At 41.5% G+C, this 26,767-nt stretch overlaps 1 protein-coding gene across 16 annotated transcripts in view; it reads right to left on the bottom strand.

The window, feature by feature from the left end:
• The window catches only part of PIGG (phosphatidylinositol glycan anchor biosynthesis class G), a 101,887-nt gene that overhangs the window by 28,319 nt on the left and 46,801 nt on the right, over positions 1-26,767 (bottom strand). For 12 of the 16 annotated variants that reach the window (XR_003255524.1, XR_003255517.1, XR_003255519.1 and 9 more), the window contains 3 exons: positions 26,246-26,437; positions 19,517-19,826; positions 7,885-8,048 (listed from right to left, as the gene is read on the bottom strand). Coding sequence is in view for 10 of the 16 variants with exons in the window: in XM_026077958.1 (XP_025933743.1) it covers positions 7,885-8,048; positions 19,517-19,826; positions 26,246-26,437 (666 nt within the window). In the remaining 6 variants the exon portion in view is untranslated. Of the gene's footprint in view, positions 1-7,884; positions 8,049-13,817; positions 13,919-19,516; positions 19,827-26,245; positions 26,438-26,767 lie in introns of those variants that run through there. The other 4 variants (XR_003255530.1, XR_003255528.1, XM_026078028.1 and 1 more) reach the window with 3 other exon arrangements.

Consider the following 26,767-nt stretch of genomic DNA (forward strand, 5'->3'; position numbering starts at 1 on the left):
GAAGGAAAGGGCATGTGAGAGAGAGGGAAAGAGAACAAGAGAGATGAAAAGTACAAGAAAGAAAGCAGATCCAAGAAAGAGGGGGAAAGCTTGAGCAATCAAGAGAGAAAGACCAAGACAGAGGAAGTAAGAGGGCATAAAAGGATGAGCAAGAGGGAAAGAGCGAGAGGGAAACAGCATGAGACAGAGAAAAAGCACAAAAGAGGGATAGAAAGCATGCGAAAGAGAGAAGAAGCCAGCATGACAGGAAGGGAAAGGAAGCACAAGACAGAGAGGAAAAGTGGGCTAAAGAGGGAAAGCGCACAGAATAAACCACAAGAGACAGAAAGCCCAAGATAGAAAGGGAAAGAGCACACAAGAGTGGGAAAGTGAATGASAGAGGGAAAGCCCGCACACACAGAAAAGGAAAGAGCGAGAGAGAAATGTGCAAGGGAGAAAGTGCAGGCAAGATGAAAGCATGTGCAAGAGAGAGAAAAGGCATGTGAGAGTGGGAAAGCAAAGCAAAGAAACCACAAGAGAGAATGCCTAAGAGAAAGAGAGGAAAAAGCATGCAAGAAAGGGAGAGCACACAAGAGAGGGAAAGACCACACACAACAGAGAGGGAAAGAGAGACTGAGTGAGAGAAGCATGCAAGAGAGTGAAAACACATGCAAGTAAGAGGAAAAGTTCATGCAAGGGGGAAGCGTGGCAGAGACGAGAAAGAGTGCACAAGGGAGAGAAAGTGCATAAGAAAGAGCAAGAAGAAAGCCACACAAGGGAGAAAGGTGCACTAGAGAGACAAGAATGCAAGAGAGTGAATGACAGAGGGTTAGCACGAGAGAGGGAAGAGAAAGCATGAGAAGAACAAAGAGAAAGCGTGAGAGGGAGGGAAAGCATAAGCAAGAGGGAAAGCATGCAAGAGAAGGGAAGTGCACAAGAGAGGAAAGGTGCATGAGAAAATGAGAGGTAAAGCAGGAGACAATGAGGGGGAAACTGTGCAAGAGAGGGAAAGTACACGAGAGAGAGAAAGCACGGAGAGAAAAAAAACAAGAGAGGAAGGAGTGAACAAGAGGGAACAGGAAAGCATGAAGCAGAAAGCACATCAGAGGGAAAGCATAAGTGAAATAAAGTGGGAGAGAGAGAAAGCACATGAGACAGAAAACATGCCAGAGGGAAAGTACATGCAAAAGACAGGGAAAGTGCGCAAGATAGGGAGAGTATGCATGTAAGAAGGAGAGGAAGCATAAGAGAGGGTATGCATGCAAGGGAGGGAAGCGCAAGCAAAGCAGGAAAATGAGAGCAAGAGAAAAGTAAAGTGCAAGTGAGAGAAAGTGGGAAGTGAGTAAAAGAGTGAAAGCATGCACAGAAAAAGGAGAATGCATGTAAGGAAGAGAGGAAGAGGGAAAGCATGTGAGAGTATGCAACAGAATGATGGCAAAGCAAGTGAGAGAGAGGGAAAGCTCATGCAGGACAGAGAAGGAAAGTGCAGGAAAGGAAACGTGAGGAGAAAAACGCAAGACAGAACAAGTGAAAGATTAAACGAGAGAGAGAAGGAAAGAGTACACAGGAGAGTGTGTACACAGGGAAGTGAGGGATAGAGGGGAAGCATGGAAGGAGAGAAGGAACGTGTGAGACTGGGAAAGCTCACAGCAGAGGTAAAGCATGCAAGAACGAAAACTTGCGAGAGAGGGAAAGCTAGTAATAGACTGAGGGAAAGCACATATGAAAAAGGGAAAGCTCAAGAGAGCAAGCAGGAAAAGAGGGAGAGAGAGCAAGATAGAGAGGGAAAGTGCATGTGAGGAACACAAGAATAGAGCAATCGTGCAAGAAGAAAAGTGCGAAAGGGGAAGCGTGCACAAGACAGGAAGTGGAAGTGCACAAGAGAGGGTGAGGGACAGCGAGAGAGGGAGAGGGTGAAGTGTCAAAGAGGGAAAGCACACATGATAGGGAAGCATGTGACAGGGAGAAGGGAAGCACACAAAAGAGGGAAACTGCTTGCAAGAAAAAGAAAGGAAAAGCACACAAGACAGAGAAAGTGCAAGAGAGACAGACATTGTATACAAGAGAGGGAAAATGCAAATGAAGAACAGAAGGAAAGGGAAAATGTGAGCACAAGAAAGGGAAAGCATAAGAGAAATATAATCCAAGAGAGGCAAATCTCACATGCAAGACAGAAAGCAGAGACAAGAAATAGGGGAAGAGAGTCAGATAGCGCGAGAGAGAGGGTAAGCACATGAGAGAGCACACTTGAGAGAGCAAAAGCACGCATGCAAGAGGGAAAGCTGAGAAAGAAAGAGTGTAAGTGAAAAGCATAAAGGAAAAAGTGAGAGCATGTGACAGAGGGAGGGAAGGCTCCCGACAGAGTCAGAAAGCACATGATAGTGACAGAAAGCACCTGAGAGAGACAGAAATTGAGTATGAGAGAAAAAGAGATGAAAGATATAAGAGAGGAAAGGTGTGAGAGAGAAAGGAAAAGAGCAAGGAAGAGAGAGCTTGCGAAAGAGAGACAGAAAGCATGTATGAGAGAAAAAGAGGGAAGCTGCATGAGAGAGAATGAGAGGGAAACAGTGAGCCTGCAAGAGGAAGAGGAAAAGTATGACCAAGGAGAGAGCGTGCATGAGAGAGAAAGAACGCACAAGTGAGAAAGCTATAGAGGGAAGCATGCAAGATAGGGAGCACAGGAAAGCATGGGAGGGCAGGAAAGTGTGAGCAGAAGGCAGAGAAAAAGTGAGAGACAAAGTGCATGAGAGGGAAAGTGCAAGCAAGAGAAAGAGAGAGGGAAAGCACATGCAAGAGAAAGGTAAAGCATGCAAAAGGGAGAGGCAAAGTGTGCAAAGGAGGGAGAGAAAGCATATACATGGAAGAGAAAGAAGGGAAAGGGCACAAGACAGAGGGGGAAACCATGAACTAGGGAGAGACAGCATAAACAAAACAGAGGGAAAACATGCAAGAAAGCACATGGAGGAAAACCACTTGCTCATGAGAGAGAGGAAAAGCACACAAAAGGAAGAGAGAGAGACAGAGAAGGGGGAGATAGAAAGACAGAGAAGGGGGAGAAAGAGAGACAAAGAGAGAAGTACACATGAAAGAGTGGGAAATCCCACATGAGGAACAGAGGGACTGGGAAAGTACAAGAGAAGGCTAGGGAAAACATGAAAGAAATAGAGGACAGTCTGCTAGACAGAGGAAATGCAAGCAACAGAGAGGGATGATGATGTGCAAGAAAGAGGGAAAGCATGAATGAGAGAGAAAGAGAGAAAGAAAGCATGCAAGAGAGACAAAGCACGAGAGAGAGGGAGCGTATGCAAGAGAAAGCAGATGCAAGGGAGTGGGACAGCACAAACAGCAGCAAGAGAGGAAAAGGGCGACTGAGGGAGAGAAAGCAAGAGATGGAAAGGGCACTCAAGAGATAGAAAGCCAGCAGGCTATAGAGTGATAAAGCACGCAAGAGATAATGCTGGAAAGCACAAGATAGTGAGATACAGTGGGACAGCACATGAGAGAAAGCACACAGGAGACGAAAACCATGAGAGACAGAGAGAGGGAAAGCATGTGTGACAGGGCAAGTGCCAGAGATGGGATGCGTGAGAGAAAGAAAGGGGCCTTCTTTATGGCACAAGTAACTGCTGTTTAGCAATAGCACTTATTGCTACCTATACAAGGGTAACTTCTGAGGTAAAGCAGTAATAAATGGCTATTTGAAATTCTAATCTTAAACAAATTCCAGTATTATCAATACAACTGGGTATTATCAAAGCTCATCACTGTAGCCTCAAGGGCTCCAAAGACATTATTCTAACAACCTAACCCTCATCCAAAGCCAAAGACGGTATATGCTTTGGGATCCATCACAAGAGGTTACTGTCCCACCAACCTGTTACCAGCCCTATTAATCTTGCATGAACATTTCTGAATTCTTCAATCCTGAAACAATCATGCAGATTAGTGGAGACTACTCTTTTGAAACTGTTAGTGATCCATCTTCTTTTCTGAAAGCAAAATTAAGGAGAGTATTATATTTAAAATGAGGAGAGACTATTATCACTGGCAGATCAGTGGCAACTTCTGGCATAAGGGTACACCTGGATCTTGAAATGGGCATTGCTTATGGTATAACTTTATTTTATAGCAGCACCGAGGTTGAGTGTGCCTCCTCCAAGGGCTGTGTGGACTAACCAAAGAAATCTGGTGAAAGGACAAGAGGCAATGAGCACAAATTGACGTACAAGAAATTCCACTTAAACATAAGAAAAAACCTTTTTACTGTGATGGTGGTCAAACACTGGAAGAGGCTGCACAGAGATGTTGTGGACTCTCCATTCTTGGAGATATTCAAAACCCAGCTGGACACAGGCCTGAGCAACCTGCTTTGCTTGACCCTCCTTTGGGCAGGGAGGTTGGACTATACGATCTCCAGAGGCGCCTGCCACACTCAACTAGTCTGATTCTATGAAAGCAGAGGGCAGAGAGAGGGAAGGGTATGTCCGTGTACTTGCCCCTAGGAAGCACTTGCTCCAGTGGAGCTATTTCTAAGAACCGCAGGGAGTAAGCAAAACCAAGGGAAGCAGCTGCAAGCTACACAGGGCTCTGCTCAGTGCCTGGAACCAACAAGGATAGCTAATACTGWAGTCACGTTTCCCTGTCCAGCTCAACTTCCTCAGACCCAAGCAGCTCTAAAATGGGCTGCAGATGCCAGAATTTGGGCTAAGAATGGCACATTTGTCCAGTTCTGGTTACATCCTTTCAGCTGTGAAGGTATCATGACGGCTCGGGAATCTTGATGGCGTCCTATGGCAATCTCACAGCCCTGCTCTGTGTGCATAACTAACACATGGATTCTCTTAGACCTTCCTATCCGGAGTAAAGAGGGAAAGAACCTTCATCTTATATTCAGGCCCACATTAAAAAAAAAGAAAAGGAAAGGTTTGAATTTCACTGACTAAGGTACACTGCTTATAAAAGAGTTAATAAGAAGCCTGTATGAACACTTTAAAGCATTCAGCTTTTTTCAAAAAAGCTGAAGTTCCCCCTACATTTAAGCAATCACTTGAAGCCGCTGACCTACGCCTTCTGCAGTTTCAGCCTTGGGACCAAGGAATAAAAGCAAAGAAAGGACACAACCATTCAGCCAGCAACAACAAAACACAAGAGGAGAGGTGCACAGACCAGAACTCTGAACACTAAAAAATTCCAATTTAAACAAGTCCCAGACGCTAGAAAGATTCTAGTCCAGAGTTATTCAGAACAGTTTACAGACGAAACAACCTTACCAAGCTGACCCAAATAAACCTTAAAATGTCTGTGGACACAAGCTGCTCAATGGGATCTACTTATGTAAGTGATGTGGGTATTTCAGGTCACAGCTACCCACTTGAGAGCAGTTTAAATTGGCACTGTACCTGGCAAAACAACTAGCTGAGCTTTTAGTCTGCAATAATTCAACCACGAAAACATAAGAAGAATAACCAACATTACTGTAGAGACACATTATTTGAAAAAATACTAAACAAGTACAGATCCTTAAAGATGTTACAAAAAGATTTTAATTACTTTGTTAGAACAGCTTACAGAAAGTTTTTGATTACTTTGTTAGAACAGCTTTTAAAAAACATGCTATATGGTGTCATTTTCTCTTAATTGTATGTTAGAGCTGATCACAGTCTGCAGTCTAGGGTTTAAGTAAAATTAAAATTTCAGCTCTTTAAAACATTAGCTAGCTTTTATTCTTTCCCTTCCTCACGCAATGGTACTGAGGCTGTCTACACCACTGTGCTTGGAGTCCTCTAAGCACAAGCAAAACCTCCAGTTCCAAAGCACCTACAATGTAATAACGAATGATGGAGAGTGGGACTGTTAAAAAAAAACCATAGGAACATGGATGTGACCCACAGAACCATCAAGCACTCTCAAACAAACTGTGGTAGCGCTAAAGAGAGGAATAAAGGAATTCACTGTGAAAAACAGCAGATTAATAAAAAGGAAGGAATAACCAGGGTACTGGGTCACATTTACTGGAAGACAAGAGGCCAGGGCTTTTCTGTGTAAATGGTAACTCTTTTAAAGAGAGTTGAAAGAAAGGAGAAAGCTTGAAAACTTTGGAAACTTTGGAAATTTGACTGGGAGAATGGATTAGCGGAGCAAAGCAGTAACTAAAGCTAAACTGAGGGGCTTTAGAAATACAAAGACGAAACTGAGTTCAGTGTCAAGCCACGAGGTGCCATGGAAAATTCAAGAAAGGGGTTTTTGTGGTTATATAAATCCAAACAAAACAGTTTGTGTATTCCACATGTACTCCACTTAAAGCAAAAAATATCAGAATTAACAGATAAAAGCCTGGATTTCAGAGGTATTACACATAAAGACCAATATTTAGACAGTGTCAAGCTAGGTAAGATCAAAGATGACTTCAAAATATATGGCTTAAGACCAGGAGGTAATGTTCCACAGTGAGTCCCAGCCTACGCTGAGTGCTTTACTGGCGCAATACAATGGCAGAGGGCTACGTAATTCCATTGAAATCAAGTGGAGAGAGCTGGGTGTCTCTAAAGAGCAATTTGGCAGACACAAGCAGATCAGTGAATAAGGAACTGTCTCTACAGCCTGTTAATAAAGAGCATTAGACACAATGACTTTGCAGGAATTTATCCTGTTAGAAGAGGTCCTTTCTGGTACGAAAACTTCCATTACTCTATGCGGCTAGGTCTGTCGGGGATCCCACCTCTTCGAGCCTTTGATGAACACATACGTGCCAACATAAATTCATCACATAAGTATAGCCCAAGACAAACAAGGAAGAGGAGAAGCCAGATAAGAAAGAGCACAGGAGGGACAGGACTGTATGAGGCTCTGTAGATAAACAGGGGTCAGATACGTTTACAGGGTATGCCAATGCAAGAGGCAAAGAGCTATGACAAACTAAATATTGCCTAAAATCCCACCTGCCAAGCCTGCTGCAATGTTTTGCTTCTCATTAAAAAAATGGTTAGGGCAACCTTAAGTTCCACAGACAATAGAGAAAAGATTTGTAGCTGACTAATGAAAGCTCTGAGATGGTAAAAATTTAGTCACTGACAAATGTTATTTCATTGAAAATATATCAAGGTTTTGCATTTGTGGATTGATATGGTAGAATACTGAATTTACAGCTCCTTTCTCTTTTAACACACTGCTGCTCTCAGCAAGAGTGCCATGGATGATGAATTAAACTTGCAAGATGAGAGAGTCCTGTTGAATTTTACACATACACTCTAGGTTACATAAACATTTTCCTACTATGTCTTCCTAAAATTCCAAATGCAGTAATCATTTTACATTCTTTAACACATCCTTGACACAAGATACCCCGAAGGCCCAAATGTACAAATATTTTAGCTACGAATGCCTGCAATAACGAGTAACATGTACCGTAAGACAAATCTGTTCTTTTTAATAGAATGCTGTGTGCCTGTATGCCAAGTAATGACAACTGTTCACAAAGGACAGCACATCAGTTAAGTTTGAATTCTMTTCTATTACTAAAAAAACAGCCTCCTCAGGTCTCCTATTTAATAGGTGCTGAGAAGAATGTTTTCAGGCATCATCCTAGTATTTTTCCCTGTTACAATACAATATAATAATATTTTAAATAATTTAGTATAGCAGACTCAGAAGCCATTAAGATACAAAAGTAGTAAAATATATGCACATTTCCCAGTGCAAAACTGCTGCAGATAAAATGAAACATAAACAGTGAGGCAATATAAACTCATACCAAAAGAGAATTTGCATCTTCTCAATGGAAGACTAACTTCCAAGGAAAAAAATTATGTGAAGAAAACTACTTGTTTGAAAAGCTGTACATTACATGGATGGGTGCTTGCATCTGCAATACATAGGGGCGCATTAATTTAGTTCAAAACTGATTACCTGCTAACTTCAGAACTCAAGTAGCACAGCAGATGAATGGCCCAAAGCAAAGGTCCTGCATATGTTGCAAACGCTGTCAGGAAGATTGCTGGTATCTCCACATAGCTGTCTAGTCCCACAAAACCTGCTGAAACATCCACAGTAGCAATGCCATTTGAATTTCCCTGAAAAGAATAATAATAAAAAAAGAAACATTCAGATATCTCCAAGGCAACAGTTAAGATATATTACAATAAGATTAATTATTATGTTAGTAAAAGGYTTCATCTTTGAGTCACTTTATAGTACAGTCATATTCTTTGCATTTGGATTTCAATAAAGCAGCTCACTGAACAAGAGCTTCTATTTCGGATTTACGGACTAATGAAGGCATATACACCATGATCTCTTGCTTGTCCTATTTTGTCTTGCTTGTCTACATACGCCTGTTGTTTAATAAATTACATCACAAAAAGACTTTAAAACAAGCAGCAATATTTGCTGATTTCTGTTGTAATGATGAAAAAAAATGCATTCTTCACTACATATAATTCAAAACAAGACAATCAGCCTGGGGCCCAAAGCTACACCAGACACCAGGGAAATAAATACTTCTTGCCCTTAGAGACAGCAGGGCTCTAATTCAGATCTTGAGTAGAACATGTCCCCCTCCCCTTCCCCCAGCACACAAGTTATTGCATGTTACTCAATCAACACTTGCAAATTTAGCAAAAGGTTTCTGCTTCCCAAGTCTCTACACCACAACAGACTGCACTGAAATTACACAGAATGACAGAATGGTTGAGGTTGGAAGGGACCTCTGGAGATCATGCAGTCCAAACCCCCTGCTCAAGCAAGGTCGGCTACAGCAGGTTGCCCAGGACCCTGTCCAGATGGCTTTTTAATACTTCCAAGCATGGGGACTTCACAACCTCTCTGGGCAACCAGTTCCAGTGCTCCATCACCTTCAMAGTAAAAAGATTTTTCCTTAGATATAGACAGACCTTCCTGCGTTTCATTTTGTGCCTGTTGCCTCTTGTCCTGTCACTGGGCACCGCTGAAAATACTCTGGCCCCGTTTTATTTATAACCTCCCTTCAGATATTTATACACATYGATAAGATCCCCCCTGAGCCTTCTTTTCTCCTGGCTAAACAGTTGCAGCTGTCTCACCTCTGTCTCAAATGCTCCAATCCCTTCATCATCTTTGTGGCCCCTCACTGAACTTGCACCAGTATGTCTATGTCTCTCTCGTCCTGGGGAGCCCAGATCTGGACCCAGCACTGCAGGTGTGGCCTCATCAGTGGTGAGCAGAGAGGAAGGATCACCTCCCTCCACTTGCTGGCAATGCTTTGCCTAATGCAGCCCAGGATAACGCTGACCTCTGCCACAAGGGCACATTGCTGGCTCATAAGCACATAAGCAACCATTCACTAGGGACAGCAAAAACTGCTCGTGAAGCAACTCTAAAATCGAACAAAAAAAGCGATTCAAGTTGACAGAATGAGTTAGACTTCACTATCACTAGTTACAGACCCCATGAATCCTCGTATGAAGATCCTGCCAGAATGTAATGTGAGCCTGTAACTGTAAGAGGGCAGTAGGGGATGCATTTTACCAACACATCACATAGCAYAAAAATTTTGACTTACGACTGTCACAGTTGTCCCTATTTTGGCCTTTGCCACACACCACTGTAGTAAATTACTATTAGGCATTTAGCATAACGCTTAGCAATGAAAGGAGCAAAGAACAACTACAGAAAAGCAGCTAAACAAAAAGCACTTCTATGCCCTGGAACCTAAGATGAGACTGGAAAACAAAACTGCAAGGCAGGGCTCTTCAGCAGGTCTAAGGGGAACTGACTGAGAACATGACAAGAGCTGACAGGTCAGGTGCAGCACTTCGAGAGCAGGGTATGGTGCTGTTCCTCAACAAACAAAAGCATGACAAGCAGAGAGGGAAGCTGCTCTCTTTTTTCCACATTCCTGTACACAGCAGCAGGTCTTTTGCCCCATCACACCTACTCATTTACTCTCCCCTCCTTCTCCCTTATACAGCACGTGCAGAGCTGGCATGATTCCCTGGTGTCTTGCCTTTCCCATCTCATGCACAGTTGAAAGGGGTTCCCTGACGCTCTCCACACTATTTTGCTCACCCATATGTACACATGGTTCCTCCCCAGGGCTTCGGGGCAACTCCCCATCCCAGCGAAGGTGAGAAGGAGCAGGAGGAAAGGCAGCACCTGGGAGTCCCTGCCACTGGTCCTACTGCACAACAGGACAGAAGAGGTACTCTCCCCCCAAGGTCCTGAGCGCAGAGTAAGGAACCAGGAGGAAAGAAGAGGACTTTCCATCTCCATCGCCCCCACTCCCTGTGGGTTTTTTCATGCAGGGCTCACTCCAGCTATCGTTGATTTTAGTTAAACTGATGCTGTAGGAAAAGGAGGACAGTGGAAGAAACAGGGCCAGAAAACCCACAGTTACCGGCTCCTACCACTCTGTGTTTCAAGCGTCCAGCCACCCCGCTCTCTCCAGGAATCTACTAAGCCACACAGATGGCTCCTCAGCAACTATTTGAACAGCCTGCTGTAGTGCTAAGACACATTTTTTCTTCATGTCAAATAACTTTCTCGAAGACTAATTTGAGCTGGATTTCTGTAGCTTACAAGTTCTAATTCTCCACACAATATATACATAATTTTGACAATTCAGAGCGTCTGCTTTTATTTTAAAGTATCATTCAAATATTTCCAACAGTGCAATAGTTTATTTTGGTAATGGCTGAAAGTGACAGGAGACAATTCAGCACTGCATAAAGGCATTCAGTGGTAATCCATCATGATCTAGACCAACGAAGCACAAAAGCAAAAACATTGCCTAGCAAAACTACTAAACATATTTGCTACAATAACAGAAAATAATCTTTCCATAGACAGTAACGGAAACAACTCCAAACCCTCCTGATCTCCTTCAAATCACATCCTTCATATATATGAGATGTTAACGACATTTAGGGACTTGGGAAGTACAGAGACGCAACACAAGACTGACAGCTTCTGGCTTGTTTAAATACTGCTAACAAAGCAAACTGTTACTGCTCTTCCAGTGTGCCCTTCCCATAAGTTTATGCCTTTCTATTAAGTGGAATTCTATCAACAAACATAGAATGAGGAAATAGTTTTAGCTACTGGAACCAAATAATCTAAGGTGAAAAATCAAGGACAGTCAGGCACTGGAACAGGCTGCCCGGAGAGTTTGTGGAACGTCCATCCCTGGAGGCTTCAAGACCAAAATGAATAAAGTCCTAGGCAACCTGGTCTGACCTCATAGCTGACCCTGCTCTGAGCAATTCCCTCACACCTAAATTATTCTATGGTCCTTTAAAATCACAGCAAAACAGAGCTATAAATCACTTGAAAATGTCATCCAGTCCATCTCTCTATCTAGGGGCAAAGAATTATTTACATCAACTAGATAGAAATTATTCTGAAAATACACAAGTCTAAGCTGTTCTCCTCCAGTGATTAAAAAAATATCAAAAAGTATAAGCAGCTCTTAAAGACCTTAAGAATATATTTTCTTTCCCCTTTACTGCAGGTATACTGCTCTAAGGATGGGAAAACAAAGACACAAGACCAGTGAAGAAATACATGGGATTTTTGTTCATTTATGAGCTTTCATTCAAGGTAACTAAAATATCTTAAGAAATATTTATCAACAACATAAGGTTTTAGGAGCTGGTATAGTTAGGGGAGGCAATCAAGATATTTACTTCTATTGTCGCTGCATATTCAAGCGTAAGCAACAATGATAAGAATATAGAACCTTTCCAGGGAATGACTAACAAGCTACAAGATATGGGCAGCTCAGGACTTTGGAGAAAACAATCGATCATTCGAGGTTTTTGAAAAATTCATCAAGAGGTTCTTGAACTTGCAATAATATCCTGACAAATAAACAAGGCTCTGATTAAAAGTATTGATTTCATAYCTGTTTGTAAATGGAGCATTTTTAACTTTGCTTCTCTTCATCTATTTACACAAAGCAGTAAATAAAGTAAAGATCCTAGCAAACTAGCAAAACGAGACTAAAAAACAAGCTGGTTTTCCAGAACTTCACATGAATAACACAGGAACAAGCATCACAGGATAATTCAGGTTGGAAGGGACCTTTGAAGGCCTCTAGTCCAACCACCTGCTCAAAGCCGGGTCAGCTATAACAGGTGAGACCAGGTTGCTCAGGATTTTATCCACTCATGTTTTGAAAGCCTCCAAGGATGGAGACTGTACATCACCTCTGGGCAACCTGTTCCATTGCCTTTCTGGCCATAAATATTTTGGTAGCTATAACAATTCTCTAAATTTACAACAAGCTTGCTAGGGAATAAAACAGTCCTCTGACAGTTTCTCTGAAGCAGAGCTAAGAGACCTCACTCTGGTTTGTTCCCCACTGTGTAACAGGCACATCTGCCTTGCAGCTTGGCTCTCTTGAGCTTGTACTGCCAAATTATCTTGCTGACTACTATAAACTTCTCACAATACACAATTGCATGCACAGCTGAGGACAGATGCACACAACCTCGCCAGCATGGAGGTTTCTCATTTAGCCTCTTATTATTCAAGCAGCATATCCCTATGTCTGGGCCTTGTTTTGCCGATTTACAGCAAAACAGTTGTACAGCTCTACAGCTTTAGCTTTGTCCATTCTCCATTCCTTTCACGTGCTAAGCAATCACTTCTGCATACAGGGCACAGGCTGTATGCATTTCCTGCGCGTGAAATCTTACAGTGACAGAGGACTCCTCTTCCTGTCTTCCCACTGTGCAGAAGGGCAAGAGGCAAATAAAATGCAAGGCATGTAAGCATTTGGTAACATTAGATACACAGCACTGCTGAAGAACAGCCTCACCACTCTAGTTTAACATACATTTGCATGAATAGGCCAAGTTAGAAGTAGTCATGACTGAAAAACAAAGGCTCTCGCAACCAAAATACGTGACAAGTAAAGTTCCCCATCCAAAACTTCACTCTGTCCTGTCATGAGTAAAGATTCCAAGCAAGAAAAGGACTTCAGAGATAGCTGACATCTTACTAGTGCAATCAAGAAAGCCAGAAAGAGGGTCAAGCCCAAACACCCTTCTAAATACAACTTGAGAAAAACTGCTGCAAGTAAACAGATTACATTAATCGGTTAGAAAGTCTGAGAGAGCAACTGGTAACTAAGCAGCAGAAGCAGACGAGAGAAGGCAGGCAGCCACTCCAGAAAAAAACAGAGTATAATTATACTGCCTGTGGAACACTTCAAGCTTAGCTGCAGGTGAGTTGGAGAAAACTGTACTCTGCTATAAAGCGGGTACTTTACTTATTAGCATAGAGTAGAAGCATGATATACGAGTTACAGCTGGTAGGTGACTGTCCAGAGAAAATATTTCTTCTGATGACTGCAATGACGTTGGGCTGCTTGAATTTAAGATGAAGAAAAGGGCTGGAAAAATGAGCTAAGGTGTAGCCTTCCTGCGTAAGTTACAATTGCTTAATAAATTTGCCTTTCAGGTTCAGGCTGCCAGGGCGCAGCGAGGGTGGACTGCTCCGCAAGGACGATGAGCCAGGAGCAGATCRCGGCAGCAAGGCCAGCACGGGCAGTGACCGCCCCAGCAAGGAGCCAGGTGCGGAGCGGCCCAGCCGGACCAGGCCGAGTGCCAGAGGCGGTGGTGGGGTCAGACACAGCCCGTGAGCACCCAGCCAGCCCACGGCAATGAGGCAGGTCCGAGGTCCAGCCGGGCAGCCCTGCTTGCAGGGCCGCACCGGGGTCGGAATCACGGAGGTCCAGGACGGGGCGCAGACGCGGCTGCCATTGCGCTCGCGGGGCCAACRGTGCAGCCACAGCCTGGCAGCAGCTCCCGAGGGCACGGAGGGCGGCCCTCGCCTCCAGCCTCCTTCACGGCAGTTCTTACCAGCGCAGGGGCTGGCCTTGGACTCAGCCAGCTAGACGCCTTCGCTCGGCCAGCTCTGCTTCTAGAAGGCAGGTGCACACCAGGCCCTGGCACAGATAAAACTGCAGGATGCAAGAACAAATGTAAACTCCAGGCATTTGTTTTCAACCTATATTTAACTTGATTTTTTCTACTTTTACTCAAGGTGAAAATACTATCTTCCACACTCAGGACCTATGTCTTTTTCTCCACTTTCTTCAATTATAAATCTATATCAATCAATCATTTTTCTGTATCAATTGATCTAATGAAAAATAATAACTGTTCCTACGAACCATGTTTACTCCATATATTTAGGACTGTGACCATCATAACTACATGAAGTCCTTAAGGACTTTACAAAATCTTTCAAAAGAACTCTGCCTCATTCGTTAAATATGCTATCCTGAAGAAAGCTATTTTTACTCACTATCAAATTCAAAAGGCCATCACTTACATTCCACACTCAGTGAGACAGAGTTCCTGCTTTTGTCATTAAGCATTGTCTTGCCAACCAAGATTTAATAAAGACCCAGCAACACGGTCAAGAACTCTCATTTACCTCATAATCACAGCAGGACATGTGCAAAAATAGTTCTCCAAATCTATGCTCTATTTCCAGATGGAAGGGTTTTATATTTAGTTTATATTTTTCTTCTCTTGCCTCATATAGCTAGCCCAGTGTAAATTTAGTATCCAATTTGATAGTCTACACTGACAGCAAATTTCAGTGTTTTTCAGTTTCTTTATTTCAGTCAGAAACTTACTCATATTTTTGTATGATAGGTTAGACCTTTATGTCTGTCTAGAAATTAAAAACCTGACACCACTCTGAACTCAGACAGTTCAGTAGCGCTAGTTCTTATAACAAAAAGAACTCAAGGAAAAAAAGTCAGGGAAGACATTTAAATATATGCCAGCAGAGCACATCAAGCATCCAAGAATGGAACATGGACATTTAGGAACAGCACGCACTTCAGAGGAGGTAAACTAATGACTAGCTGGTACCAAGGTTGGCTCATCAGAGGTTGCTACTGAAGTTGAGAACTTGATGAACTTCTCCAACAGAAAGAACCCAGTTGTGCTTCCTTAATGTTTATTTGGTTTTTGAGAATAAATGACACATTATTCTCCATCTCAAATACAACCCTTTTCTAGGTCAGTCAAAATCTGAGAGCTCACTGTTTATGGTCACAGCCAAAATAGGTAGATGCTAAATCTGGGACACCTGCAATTTACTCAACAAGATCAGCATACCTTCATTGGAAGGTGCAGCAGGAAGGAGGGGATCTGGAAGCTAAATCCCAACCAAAGYCTCTCCTTTTCCCCAAAGGACAAAGGAGGAAGAATAAGTGGCTTACTCAAACAATTAAATTCTACTATTATACGATAAGCCATATCATGAAAAGTGGGGGCATTTCTAGAGTCCCATCTGCATCACTCAGGTAAGAAAGGGCTCAGAAGTGTATGCAACCACTCAAAATCATCTATGTCTTCTCTCAAGGTGTCTCTTCTGTGGTACTCTTGAGATACACCTAAACACCTAAAGCTCGAGCATCTGCACCTCTGGCAGGAGGGATGAGTGAACAGGGGAACCGGCACTGCCACAGGACACACCACGTGCCTATAGCACACACAGGAGGTGGGGGAGTGCATACAGCTTTATGTGCTGGGGGAGGTGAGTGGGGGAGGTTAGATCTTCTGGAGATTAGGCATAGGAGGGTACGAAGAGATTGGTGAGCGTGTGTCTGTTGTATTGCTGGTATGGATCCTGAAAGGGATAGTTCAGTGATCGACAATTAAGTGCCATTAATAAATGATTGCCAGTTAACTGCATGTGATTAGTAAATTAACAAAATACTTCAGTCCTGATTTTAAACTACACAGACTGAACAGTTTTTCTTTGTGACTTTTTTGCCCTCTGGACTCAGATCTCAAAGGAAGGGGAAGGAGAAGTTTAAATAAACCTAAGAAAAAAATTAATGAAGAAGTAGGCTTTGCAGGTTGCCTGGTCTTTAATTTTCCCTGGTAATGCAGATAAGGATACTACATACTGAGCAAATCTACRCATAAAGAGCATGAAATAAAATATAACTCTGAAAAAAAGTTCTTCCATTCCTGGATCTACAGTCCCTGAAGAAAAGACTCCTCAGAACAAACTGGGATGTATTTACTAATTAAAGAGAGAGCTATAACTAGGTTTTGGGGGACATTTGTAGCCTCTGAATTTTATAAGCTATCAGCATGCCCATTCTGCTTTTCTCAAGTAGTATTTTCCACATCAGATAATTGCTTTCATTCGTGAAGGTGCAAAAAAACCCCCTTTAGCCTTGTATGATTCAAATTATTCCCTTCCACTGCTCCAGAACACCTTCTTCATCAAAAAATAAATGAACCGAGCTAACACCTGAGGAGTAGTATTTTGGTCAAACTTTTCATTTCCATCCTAGAAATGGGATCTAATCTAAATGTAATTACAGTATTTTTAAAAGGCTGAAAATTTGTCCTCTAAGGAGTGATAGGTGGAGGAGAAATATATGTATCTTTTAAAGSTCTTTGTTCCATTAACAGATTTGCTTTCTCTATTTCTGAAGCATTTCTAGTATTAAAAAGGCCATAACCAAAGCTGTTCTTTCTAAAAACACTCCTATTCTATTGCAATTTATTCATCATTTTATTCTCTCTTGGCCATGTTTAATAGGTAGTTATACACCTTGGTTTTATGAGCAGACAGCCAAAAAACCTGCAAGAGGCTGTTTGCCAGATCTTCTAAAATGGATACATTTTAAAAGGCCCTGTGCTAAAGAGAACAAAATTTTGACAAACTAAGCAATTGCAAAATTCAGAAGAATCTCTTCAAAGCTGGATTTTGCAAACCTCTGAGATGACACAAAAAGGTGACTCCTTACTTGGTTCTGTTCTGTTTCACATCTCAGACTTAATAATAAACCATTCTAGGAAAAAAAAGAAGAGGGGGGGAGTTTTGGTCTGCTTCTCCAAGAATCTTTGATGAGCCGCTATCACCCTTCATTCTCTAAATCTTAGAGTAACAGGGGAAGCACAAAGAGCAGTCTAGCAGTCGCGCTCTCAACCAAGCAATGGAGAATTTCTCCTTTCCAAGCTTTCGATGCTATGATTCAGCAGCCCACCTATGTACACAGAGGCTCCCTTTGTCAGAATTAATTTTTAAAATGGMCTCAAGTTTGCTGAAATCTGTATCATTCTGGAAGTTACTACTCCCAAAGGAAATGAMTAGAAGAAATGTCAAAACTGCCAGCGAGGGTGGCAGGAAAAAGCTCTGCAAATACACAGTATCCAACAGTACCACGTGCACCCAAACAAGATGGAAATCACTTCTTCAACTCTTCTAAAAAACAGGAAGCCACTCAATTGAAAGGGTGGTTTAAAATGCAAAGAATTAGTTATTAAAGATAAGTACAAAAATTTAAATATATTTGCATCTATTGCAGTAACAGCAGTATAAAATCACTAAAATAAAAAAGACATGCTATTGGATTCAACTGATAGCACACATTGGTATAGAATAAATTCTTTGGCCCAGCATAGTCAACTGCAAAGACAAAACAGGCTCTTAATAGCCTTTCCCAGTTTGTCTGTGATGTGGCTGAATATGTTTTCCCAAAATTCTGGGAACTTATTCCTCAACGGTTTTTCCCTAATCTTTTGCAGGACTTAGATTGCAGTAGATACAAAACTTTTTAACCACTTCCAACTACATTCCCACCACAAATGTGTTAGCTCAAAACATACTTATTTTGTATTTCAATCTACCATATTTCCCTGAAGATACAGGGACTATATACATAATACACAGTGCACAATGCTCCTTCACAAGGAGGCTTTCTCCTCAAACACTCTCAGAGATAAACTGACGGGGTACCAACTGGGTAAGTGGACACTGAGGTGGACTGAAAAACTGGCTGAACTACCAGGCTCAGAGGCTTGTGAGCAGTGGCATGAAGTCCAGATGGAGGCCTGGCGCTAGTGCTTAACACCAGGGGCAACACTGGGGCCAACACTGATCAGCAGCTTCATTAATGACCTGCATGACGGGGCAGAGGGCACCCTCGGCAAGGCACCACACAGTGCAACACCGGGAGGACTGGCTGATACACCAGAGGGCTGTGCTGCCATTCAGAGAGGGACCTCCACTGGCTGGAGAAATGGGCCAACAGGAACCTCATGAAGCTCAACAAAGGCAAATGCAAAGCCCTGCGTCCAGGGGGGAATAACCCCAGGCACCAGGACAGGCTGGAGGCCAACCTGCTGGGAGGAAGCTTGGCAAAAAAAGCCCTGGGGGTGCTGGTGGACAACAGGTTGAACATGGCCCAGCAACATGCCCTTGCAACAAAGGTGGCCTTCAGTATCCTGGGCTGCATCAAGAAAAGCGTTGCCAGCAGGTTGAGGGAGGTGATCCTTCTCCTCTACTCAGCACAACACCTGGGCAACACCTGGGGTGCTGTGTCTGGGTGCAGGACTCCCCAGGAGAAGAGAGACATGGACATACTGGTGCAAGTCCACCAAGGAGCCACAAGGATGATTAAGGGACTGGAGCACTGTCATATCAGCATCTGAGAGAGCTGAGATCATTTAGCTTCGAAAAGAGAAGTGTCTAGGGTGACCTTACCAATGAGTAAAAATACCTGACTGGGGAAGAAGTAAGGAAGAAACCAGGCTCTTCTCAGTGGTATCCAGTAAAAGGACAAGAGGCAGTGGGCACAAACTGACATACAAGAAATTCTGCTTGAATATAAGAAAAATTTTTTTTTACTGTGATGGTGATCAAACACTGGAACAGGCTGCACAGAGAGGATGTAGAGTCTCCATCCTTGGAGACATTCAAAATCTGATTGAACATGGGCCTGAGCAACCTGCTCTGCCTGACCCTCCTTTGGGCAGGGGCACCAGACTAGGCGATCTCCAGAGGTGCCTGCCAGACTCAACTAGTCTGTTATCCAGCAGTTCTATGAAATTCTTAGGCAAATGTACCAAAAAACCATTCACTGAAAATTGATGCTTTATGAAAACATTTAAACCACGCTTCATTARCCTCTCTTCCATAACAAGGATTTTCTTCTGTCAGCCTAGCCACAGCTACACTTCTCCTTTATCTCAGTACCTCAGTGCTGAGAGGCCCCTTCCTCCACGTCCCAGCCACCAGTCAGCCCCATTAAAGGCTGCTCTCAGGAGGCCACAACCAGAACTGACTGCCTGAATAGCAATATTCAAGACAGATGCAAAAGCTCTTTATCCAAAACATACCTTGGATGCTTACCATGGGCTACAGTTCTTTTAAACATTTTAAAAATTCTCTTCCTACTCCATCTCTGAGCCTTGCAAATGCCCACTGACACAAACACCACAAAAAACCTTGGCCACCAGAAACTGGTTTGCTCTATTGTCTGTTGCATATTAATTTTCATGTTTCATGTTCCTGTGTGAAACACTGAATAGCACATTAGCACCATTTCATCATTTTCTGTGTTTCATGTGTTTCAGCTTACTACAAGTCAAAAATTAGGTACAATACTGTATGAGTAGTTCCAATAACTTTTATTCTTTTTACACCACAGCCAATTGCCCCATCAATCACAACAAAATTAATTGCATAGCTATTCCTCCCCCCTCCGCCACTCAGACAGGGAGAGCACTCAGCTTACCTGAAAGTAGAAGAAAGCTTGGCCAAACCAATAGTGCATGATAGTAATCTGTGCTGCATCGAATTTCAGAGGTCTCCAAATATATTTTGTCATCATTGTCTGAATCAGCAAACAAAACACCAAGACTGGCAAATTGTGAGGTCTAAATAGAAGGGCTGCTAGCAGAACCAATCCGCTATACACTTCCCATAATCCTATACTCTTCACACTCGAGTCTGCAGAAATAACCTGTGACTTCAGTAAATCTTTAGTGCCAGTGAAGACTATGCCAAGAACAAACACATAAACAAAACGAGCTTCAGTAATCCCCCTGAAAAGGAAATTCAAAAAAAAAAAAAAAAAAAGAAGAAGAAAGAAAACAGAAAGATGAGTTATTTATTAGCATCTGTTTCACAGGTCAAAGAAGTATTTTTCAGGGGAGGTGCAATACCGAGACAATCCTGTCAAACAGGCCAAATTCTAAGGCTACTACTGGACAATTTTATCAGAGAGCTTTTTCAGATATGAAAACCTTAAAAATGGTTCACATATAAATTACAGCATCCCCAAAGCAATATTAGCAAAGAAAACAGTGCTAAAAACTATTAAATTTCAACATCATTAAATATCAACTAATGGAACCTAAAAAGTTATTACTGTTTGTGGTCTAGTTTCATAAATACATTCATATAAATATGCCGTTTATATAGCATAATAAACTGCCCCAAAAATAGTGTCTAAAGTGATATGAGAAGTTTGTTTCAGAAAATAAATTGACATAAAAATCACTGTTCCTCTAAAGCTTTTGAGTGATTTTTCAGAACTCATTCACACAAACATATCTTTCTTTTTAGCCAACCAAAAAAGAAAGTGATAGTATCTGAAGACCCTTATTTCAGTCTGAAAATCCTGCATACCTCAGACATCTCACCTTATACAGTTGCATAGGTGTACTGCAAACTAGCATTCAGTCATTTTTACCCTCTGTAATTTTAACTCTACATATTTTTTGAATCCCTAAGCAAAGTGAGTATTTTAAGCAATAACTGCAATTAGCATCTACTGCTATGCTAATTATACCTATAAATTGATAGATCTCTCCATTTCCAATGAAAATCAACTTCCTGAGAAGCCACAGTATCTCATTCAAAGAACTGACAAATACAAGTACCAGGAGTCTCAAAAACTGAGACCTGCCCTTCTAGAAGAGCAAGTGCCATGACACAAAGAAACTGAAAGTGGATATTCATTAGAGTTCATTGCCATTCTTGTATTCTTATATTTACTGGGCAAAAAAGTCACAAATCACTTCATTGTGACCTAAGTTATAATAATCCAATGAACTCATAAAATGAGCATATTAAAAATTCAATTGTTACAAATGTATTTTTATCTTGGAAAAGAGAGTTTCCCACACACCTTATCCACAATTTAAAATACATTACCCCTAGTGATTATTAGYCACCTTATACATGAGCAGTGAATGAACATGCTCTCCTCGAAGGGTATTGCAATTCACTCAGAAGTAAGAATTGTTGAGTCACTTGGACTTAATATAGAGAGGATTAGACCACAACACTAAAAATAGTACAGGTGTGGTAACGCCTGGGAAAGCTGTCCACAGAAAACATCACTATTTGAAATTTCTCAAAATAATCTTTTCTTTATACATTTATATAATTTTTCAGTCTCTGGAAGGTCACTTTGCTTCTTAAGCAATTGCTAACAAATGACCTCGAATTCAATCTTCCTTTTACACATCCCAGAAAGAGAAGAGCAAAGCAAAAAGGGAAATAGTGAGTAATGGTATTGACAGGTTCAGTTTCCTATCTTGCCCCTGCAGAACCAAGAAAAAAGGCAAAAACACCACACAATAATGATATGGTCTTCTTAAATATGAATATGGTGCTCTGTTCTGTGGTTAGCTTTCAAAGCAATTTGTAGGTGTAGTTGTTTAGATATGCCAGTGTGGAAATAAAATAAGTACAAGCATTATTCATAAACTGGCGAACTTCATTTCAAAAGCATATTTTCTACTTTATGTCCATTTCATGTAAGACACAGAACACATCCTACCATTGATTTCCTCTTGTCTACAAAGCATTTACCTAGTTGCTATTAAACACTGTTTCATGCTCATATTTCAGTGTGGTTTTTTGGTCAAAAGATAATCAAATCATAGCTTTTTCACCTTTTCAGAAGCTTTTTTCTGGTAGGTTCTTTGGAAAAGGTCTTAAAAAGTAAAATTCATCCTTTGCAGGGATCTTCTCTCCCACATTTTAACAGTAAATGCACGTTCGCCCCCAGTAAACCAGTTTAATGGTAGCATTACTATTGGTTGAAATGAAGCTTAACATAAACAAATGAGGAGGGGAAAGGAATTTATTGATGCTTTTGCAGAACACCTGCCACAGTGTAGCTTAATATCTGGCATGATGTGCAGGTATCACGCCCTGGAAGAATATCTGCAGTAAGAACTTGAGACAAATGAACTCAGACCCATTTTTCCTTCGCTTGCACAATAATCAGGTTCAAGCTCACACCTAATACCTTATGGAAAAGGGTTTATTGTTTTGTTCCCTTAGGGAACAAGCCTCTGTAAACTCTAAAGGGGCTTTAAAGGGTTCTTGTGTTTCCTTGATGATGACAAGTTTTGTCCATGAAAACACCTCTCTTAAGATAGGAAGAATAAAAACAAGAGAAAAAAGGAAAGGAACATCCTCCATGAAGCTCTTATCTAAGAGGCAGAAAACACCATGCAGGATTCTGCTTGCCTCTGCTCGGGCAGGCCACAAATATTTCCATTTAACAATGCATTTATTTTATTTTAYAATTACTAAGCAAACTTGGCATGCAACTTTAATGTAACACAACCTCCCAGGACTGCCTAGCAGGTAGAATATTTTTAGCGAGAACAATTCTTCTGTATTTATCGTACATTCACAGAAACTGAAAAATAAAAGAAAGCTAATTAGGTCGATTTTTCTCCTGCATGGCTAGTGCAGAAATTAAATGTCCTATTTCAGTAYCTCTGCTAATTTTGATGTAATTATTAACAAAGTATTCAAATATATTTATATAACTTAAAAATAAAACTTCAGGAAACAGCTTTGGGTATTTGTCACTATTAAATGGCTGATATGAAACCTAAGCTTAACCAGTTGATGGAAATTCAAACTAAAAATCTAATTTCTTAGCAAATGCACCACCATTATTTTGTTTGTGTTGCTATGGTATATGCTCATTTTTTCATTGCACAAACTATCATTTTAAACAGGAACTCTGAGGAAAGTGGAAGGCCAAATTACTTCCTTGCAATTTTTAATTTAGAGGTTATCATCTTAGCAGAAGCCGTAGAAGAGAAAACATACTTTAAAAGCCTCTTCTCCCTTATCTGCTTCTCAGCGGTTGTCACATTTGGAGAAAACATTTGTCTTCGGTAAAAGGGGAAGAGAAAGGTAATGTCAGAGCAGGGATTCTCCATCTTACATAAAAAAGCAATATGTATGAAAAACACTGTGGCTATCTACAGCTTTTTCTCATGCAGGAGCGATCTTATGCAGAACTATGGCACACATGTTCACTAATGCTGGTTCTTCAATCTGAGTGAAAGAGGAATGCTACCAACTAAAGCTGTGAACACAATTTTACAGTTTGAGAAACAGATGCTATGATCATCAAGTCCACATTAAAACCCTGCAAAATTATCTCCTCCTTCAGTACATCGTTTCAGAGCATGCACAAAACGTGGCACAGGAAATATTAGTCAATGAAGGATAGAAGTGAATTACTGAATGTTAAGTTATGTGATTAAAAGCTTACCTCCATAAACACCAAGAGCAGAGGAACCATGCCAGACAGAGGAACCCCAGTAACCAAATCGGAGCCACACTGTGACCCGGCTGCTCTCCGGGCCATCACCGGAGAGCAATCAGAGCCGTGGTCTGGGTGTGACACCCACAGGATGTGTTACCAGGAGGGCTCTCCCCCCATCACCTTATAGACTGAGTGGGGGGAGTACTGCCTACAGGGGTATGCGACGTCTTAGGGGATGCCAGTGAAGAGCATGTTGGGACTGTGCAAGATTTACTATGGGATGTTTATGAGAAGGACCAAGGCAAGGAAAGGGAAGGCTATAGATGGTTTGGGGAGAACGAGCCTGGGAAAACAGAGGTAAAAGTGGGTAAAAGGGGCCAACTGCACGTACACAGGTTGCTGGGCATTACGTTTGTGCGGCTGTGCTCTGCTCCTGATCACTGCAGTCTGCCCCATCTTCGTATTAACTCCATTTCTAATTATTTTCCTGGGTGAGGAGGCTATCTACTCTGTGTGCACGTGTGATGGAGGGCTAAGTGCCAGACACTGGACAAGGGGTCCATGGGCCTATGGTGCCAGCAGCTGGAGAAAACAGAGTGCACGCGTATTGTGTGGGTAGGTACAACAGTGTGTGTAATTCCTAGCAAATATCAAGCTGGACTGGCTGGCAAGCTAGGAAGTCAGGTATCAGGAAGACCTAAAGTTTGGGCTTGTATGTCCAAGTGCCAGCAACTGGTGAGCCTGGGGATCCAGGAGCAGCTACTGCACAGATCATCTAAGACCGCCTACTGGACAGATCCATACTGTATATATGCATATATAYGTATACATTTTCCACTAACAGGCTTTCATCCTGATCAGCCAGAGAGGGGAACAAGATGAGGCTGCTGGTGCTGTTTGTGTGCGTGCCCTGCTTTCCATCTGTGTGAATCTGTTCGGCCAGCCACATATATACATATACAGTATATGCATTGCGTGTACGAGTGCTTGTGCTCCTGTTAGGATTTACACGCTCAGCCTTGCTACTGGCCTTGCTACTGGCCGGACCTGAGGACACAGAGCTGCAGCAGCCTCACCTCTGCTGGACTACCAGATTCAGCAGCCCCTAATTATTCAACAAGCACTGACCAAGGCACAGGTCTTACAGAAAGTTTTCCACTATGTGTTTTACCATACAAAAGTTCACAGCAGCTTAGTACTCAATCAAGGGAATCAAAGAAAACATGCACTCCAGTACAAGCACACCCTACAGTGTACTGGTAGACGAGTGTCTAGAATCTTGTAGAATGGTGCTTGTGGAAGTTAGCGCAGATAAAATATTCTGATTAAAAAAAAAAAAACTTGCTTTCTACTGGTTAAGTAGTCATTACATTTTGAGCTGTGATTTAAGTACAAGACTCAGCCACCACTGTACTCGGCAATATAGCTTTGTTTTATGAATCTTGAGAATAACTTTTAAACGACTATGCAATTAGACATATACAAAGATCTGACATAACAATTTAAGCAAATTACCATATTCACTTCTACTTTAAGCTGAAATAATATGAAAATCCTGCATCCTTCTTGTTGTAATTACAATCAACATGCCAGCTATAGTATGAATAGTATGAGTAAGTTCTCAGTGAAGGCTTTGCTCATTCTGTGTACTTAAGTATTCCACTTTTTTCTTTAACCACATTTTATTTTCAGCTCAGTTGCTGTATTTAATATTCTGTACCACTCAGAAGTATTTTTCTTCTTATTGCAAGGACAAGATTCTTCCCCAAAGATTTTAGTCAAGCACAAAACAAAACTAGAGGTCACATTCAGAAATCAGACATGTTTCCACAAACACTTTCAAACACTGAGCCAAATCCTGGAGATTAAGTAAAGATGACTGGAGACTTTCATACCTAGCAGAACTAACATGCAACTTTATACTAAATAAAGAACTAGAATTCTCTTCCATATTTGAAGAGATGGAAAGTACGTACACATATCTGGATACACATACAGACATATAAAAAATACCTCATTAGCAAATCTGAGCTTCTGTTAGTCCTAAGATCCTCTCCTGTAGGGTTTTCTATACCTTTTGTGAATCTCTGACACTCTCATTAAAAAGTCCCAACAGAAACCACTTTTATCCATATCAAATTCAAAATGAGTGCTGGAGAAAGTTTATTCTACCCAGAAGATAACTGTTTTACAACCTCTCTTCCACGATCCCTTTCTCCTCATCAAATTTCCTAACAGATTCTGGAAGCTTTCCACAATATCTCACACTTGGAAAAAACTGAGGCTGCAGAGCCAGCCACTATCTAATGGTGAAAAGTATCAGAGCTTCTAAGAAAATCAAAGCTAGTTAGCTACATTCCAGAGGTAGCCACTAATAAAACAGCTAATAGCTTCCTTACAGAGACTAGTTCTGTAAGAAATTTACCATCCATATAAAAATCCTTAGTCTGTATTATGCAGCTGAGCCTAGACCTCAAGAAGGATTTTATTACCTCTGGAAAAGACATACATTACAGAACAATCAACTGCAAAAGAAAGACACAGAAAAGTACCCCCCTCCAGTTATTGTCTAAACATTTTTCAAAACCAGGAAATAGCTAAATGAGCTTGGCATACTCTCTGCTAAATGCAGTAAGTCAATCTAAAACAAGAGAAGGGTCTTCTTTGTAGCAAAAAACACAGAAGGGCTATTAAATTTTCCCAGATTAATCAGCACTTGTCTGATGTCTAATTTGACACAGAAGCAAGACACTTCATGGGGCTCCAAACTGTGCACATACCGCAAAAACTGATTCTTGGCCATCTTTAAAACAAGAGTTCTTTTGTTCATAAGAATCTGATTCCAGCCTAGACAATACCCACCCCTCCCCCCAAGATATCCAAAGTGTTAACACCTTTCTAGAAATAGATTTGCATATCTGTTGATTAACTTACTTTGAAATATCTTTGCTGTCACGTTGCCATGGAAATATGATGTTTCCAATGGCTGCCCGGTAACTGTAGACTCCCAGGAGCCCAAGTGCCATAGCAATTTTTGAAACCAGGGAGCATTTTCTTTGAACCAGAATGAAGATCATAACCAGAGAGACTGCAGCCAAAAAGGAGAGTTCAGATTTATGTTCAGAGCTGAGAGGAAAAAACAAACAAAAAACCTTCAAACTACTATAATTATAGCAAAACACATTCAACAGATTCTTAACTACAGCACTGTATTTCTGAGTTAATCACTGCATTGACATCTCTTACCAGCTTTCCAAGAGGTATGGTAAAATATTTCAGTATTCTTAGAAAAGAGGTTTTATTAATGAGGTTCTTCTATTCAAGCATGCATGTTTAGAAGTGTAATTATCATGTCCCACCATATGCTAGCTGTTCTGTTCAGTATACAGTAATTATATAAAAACTGAACTGCATATTTCATAATGGAAAAGGTTCTAATGCTTTTAAACTAACTTT

The sequence above is a fragment of the Apteryx rowi genome, unplaced genomic scaffold (assembly GCF_003343035.1).
Source record: "Apteryx rowi isolate R43461 unplaced genomic scaffold, aptRow1 scaffold_113, whole genome shotgun sequence".
Lineage (NCBI taxonomy): Eukaryota > Metazoa > Chordata > Aves > Apterygiformes > Apterygidae > Apteryx > Apteryx rowi.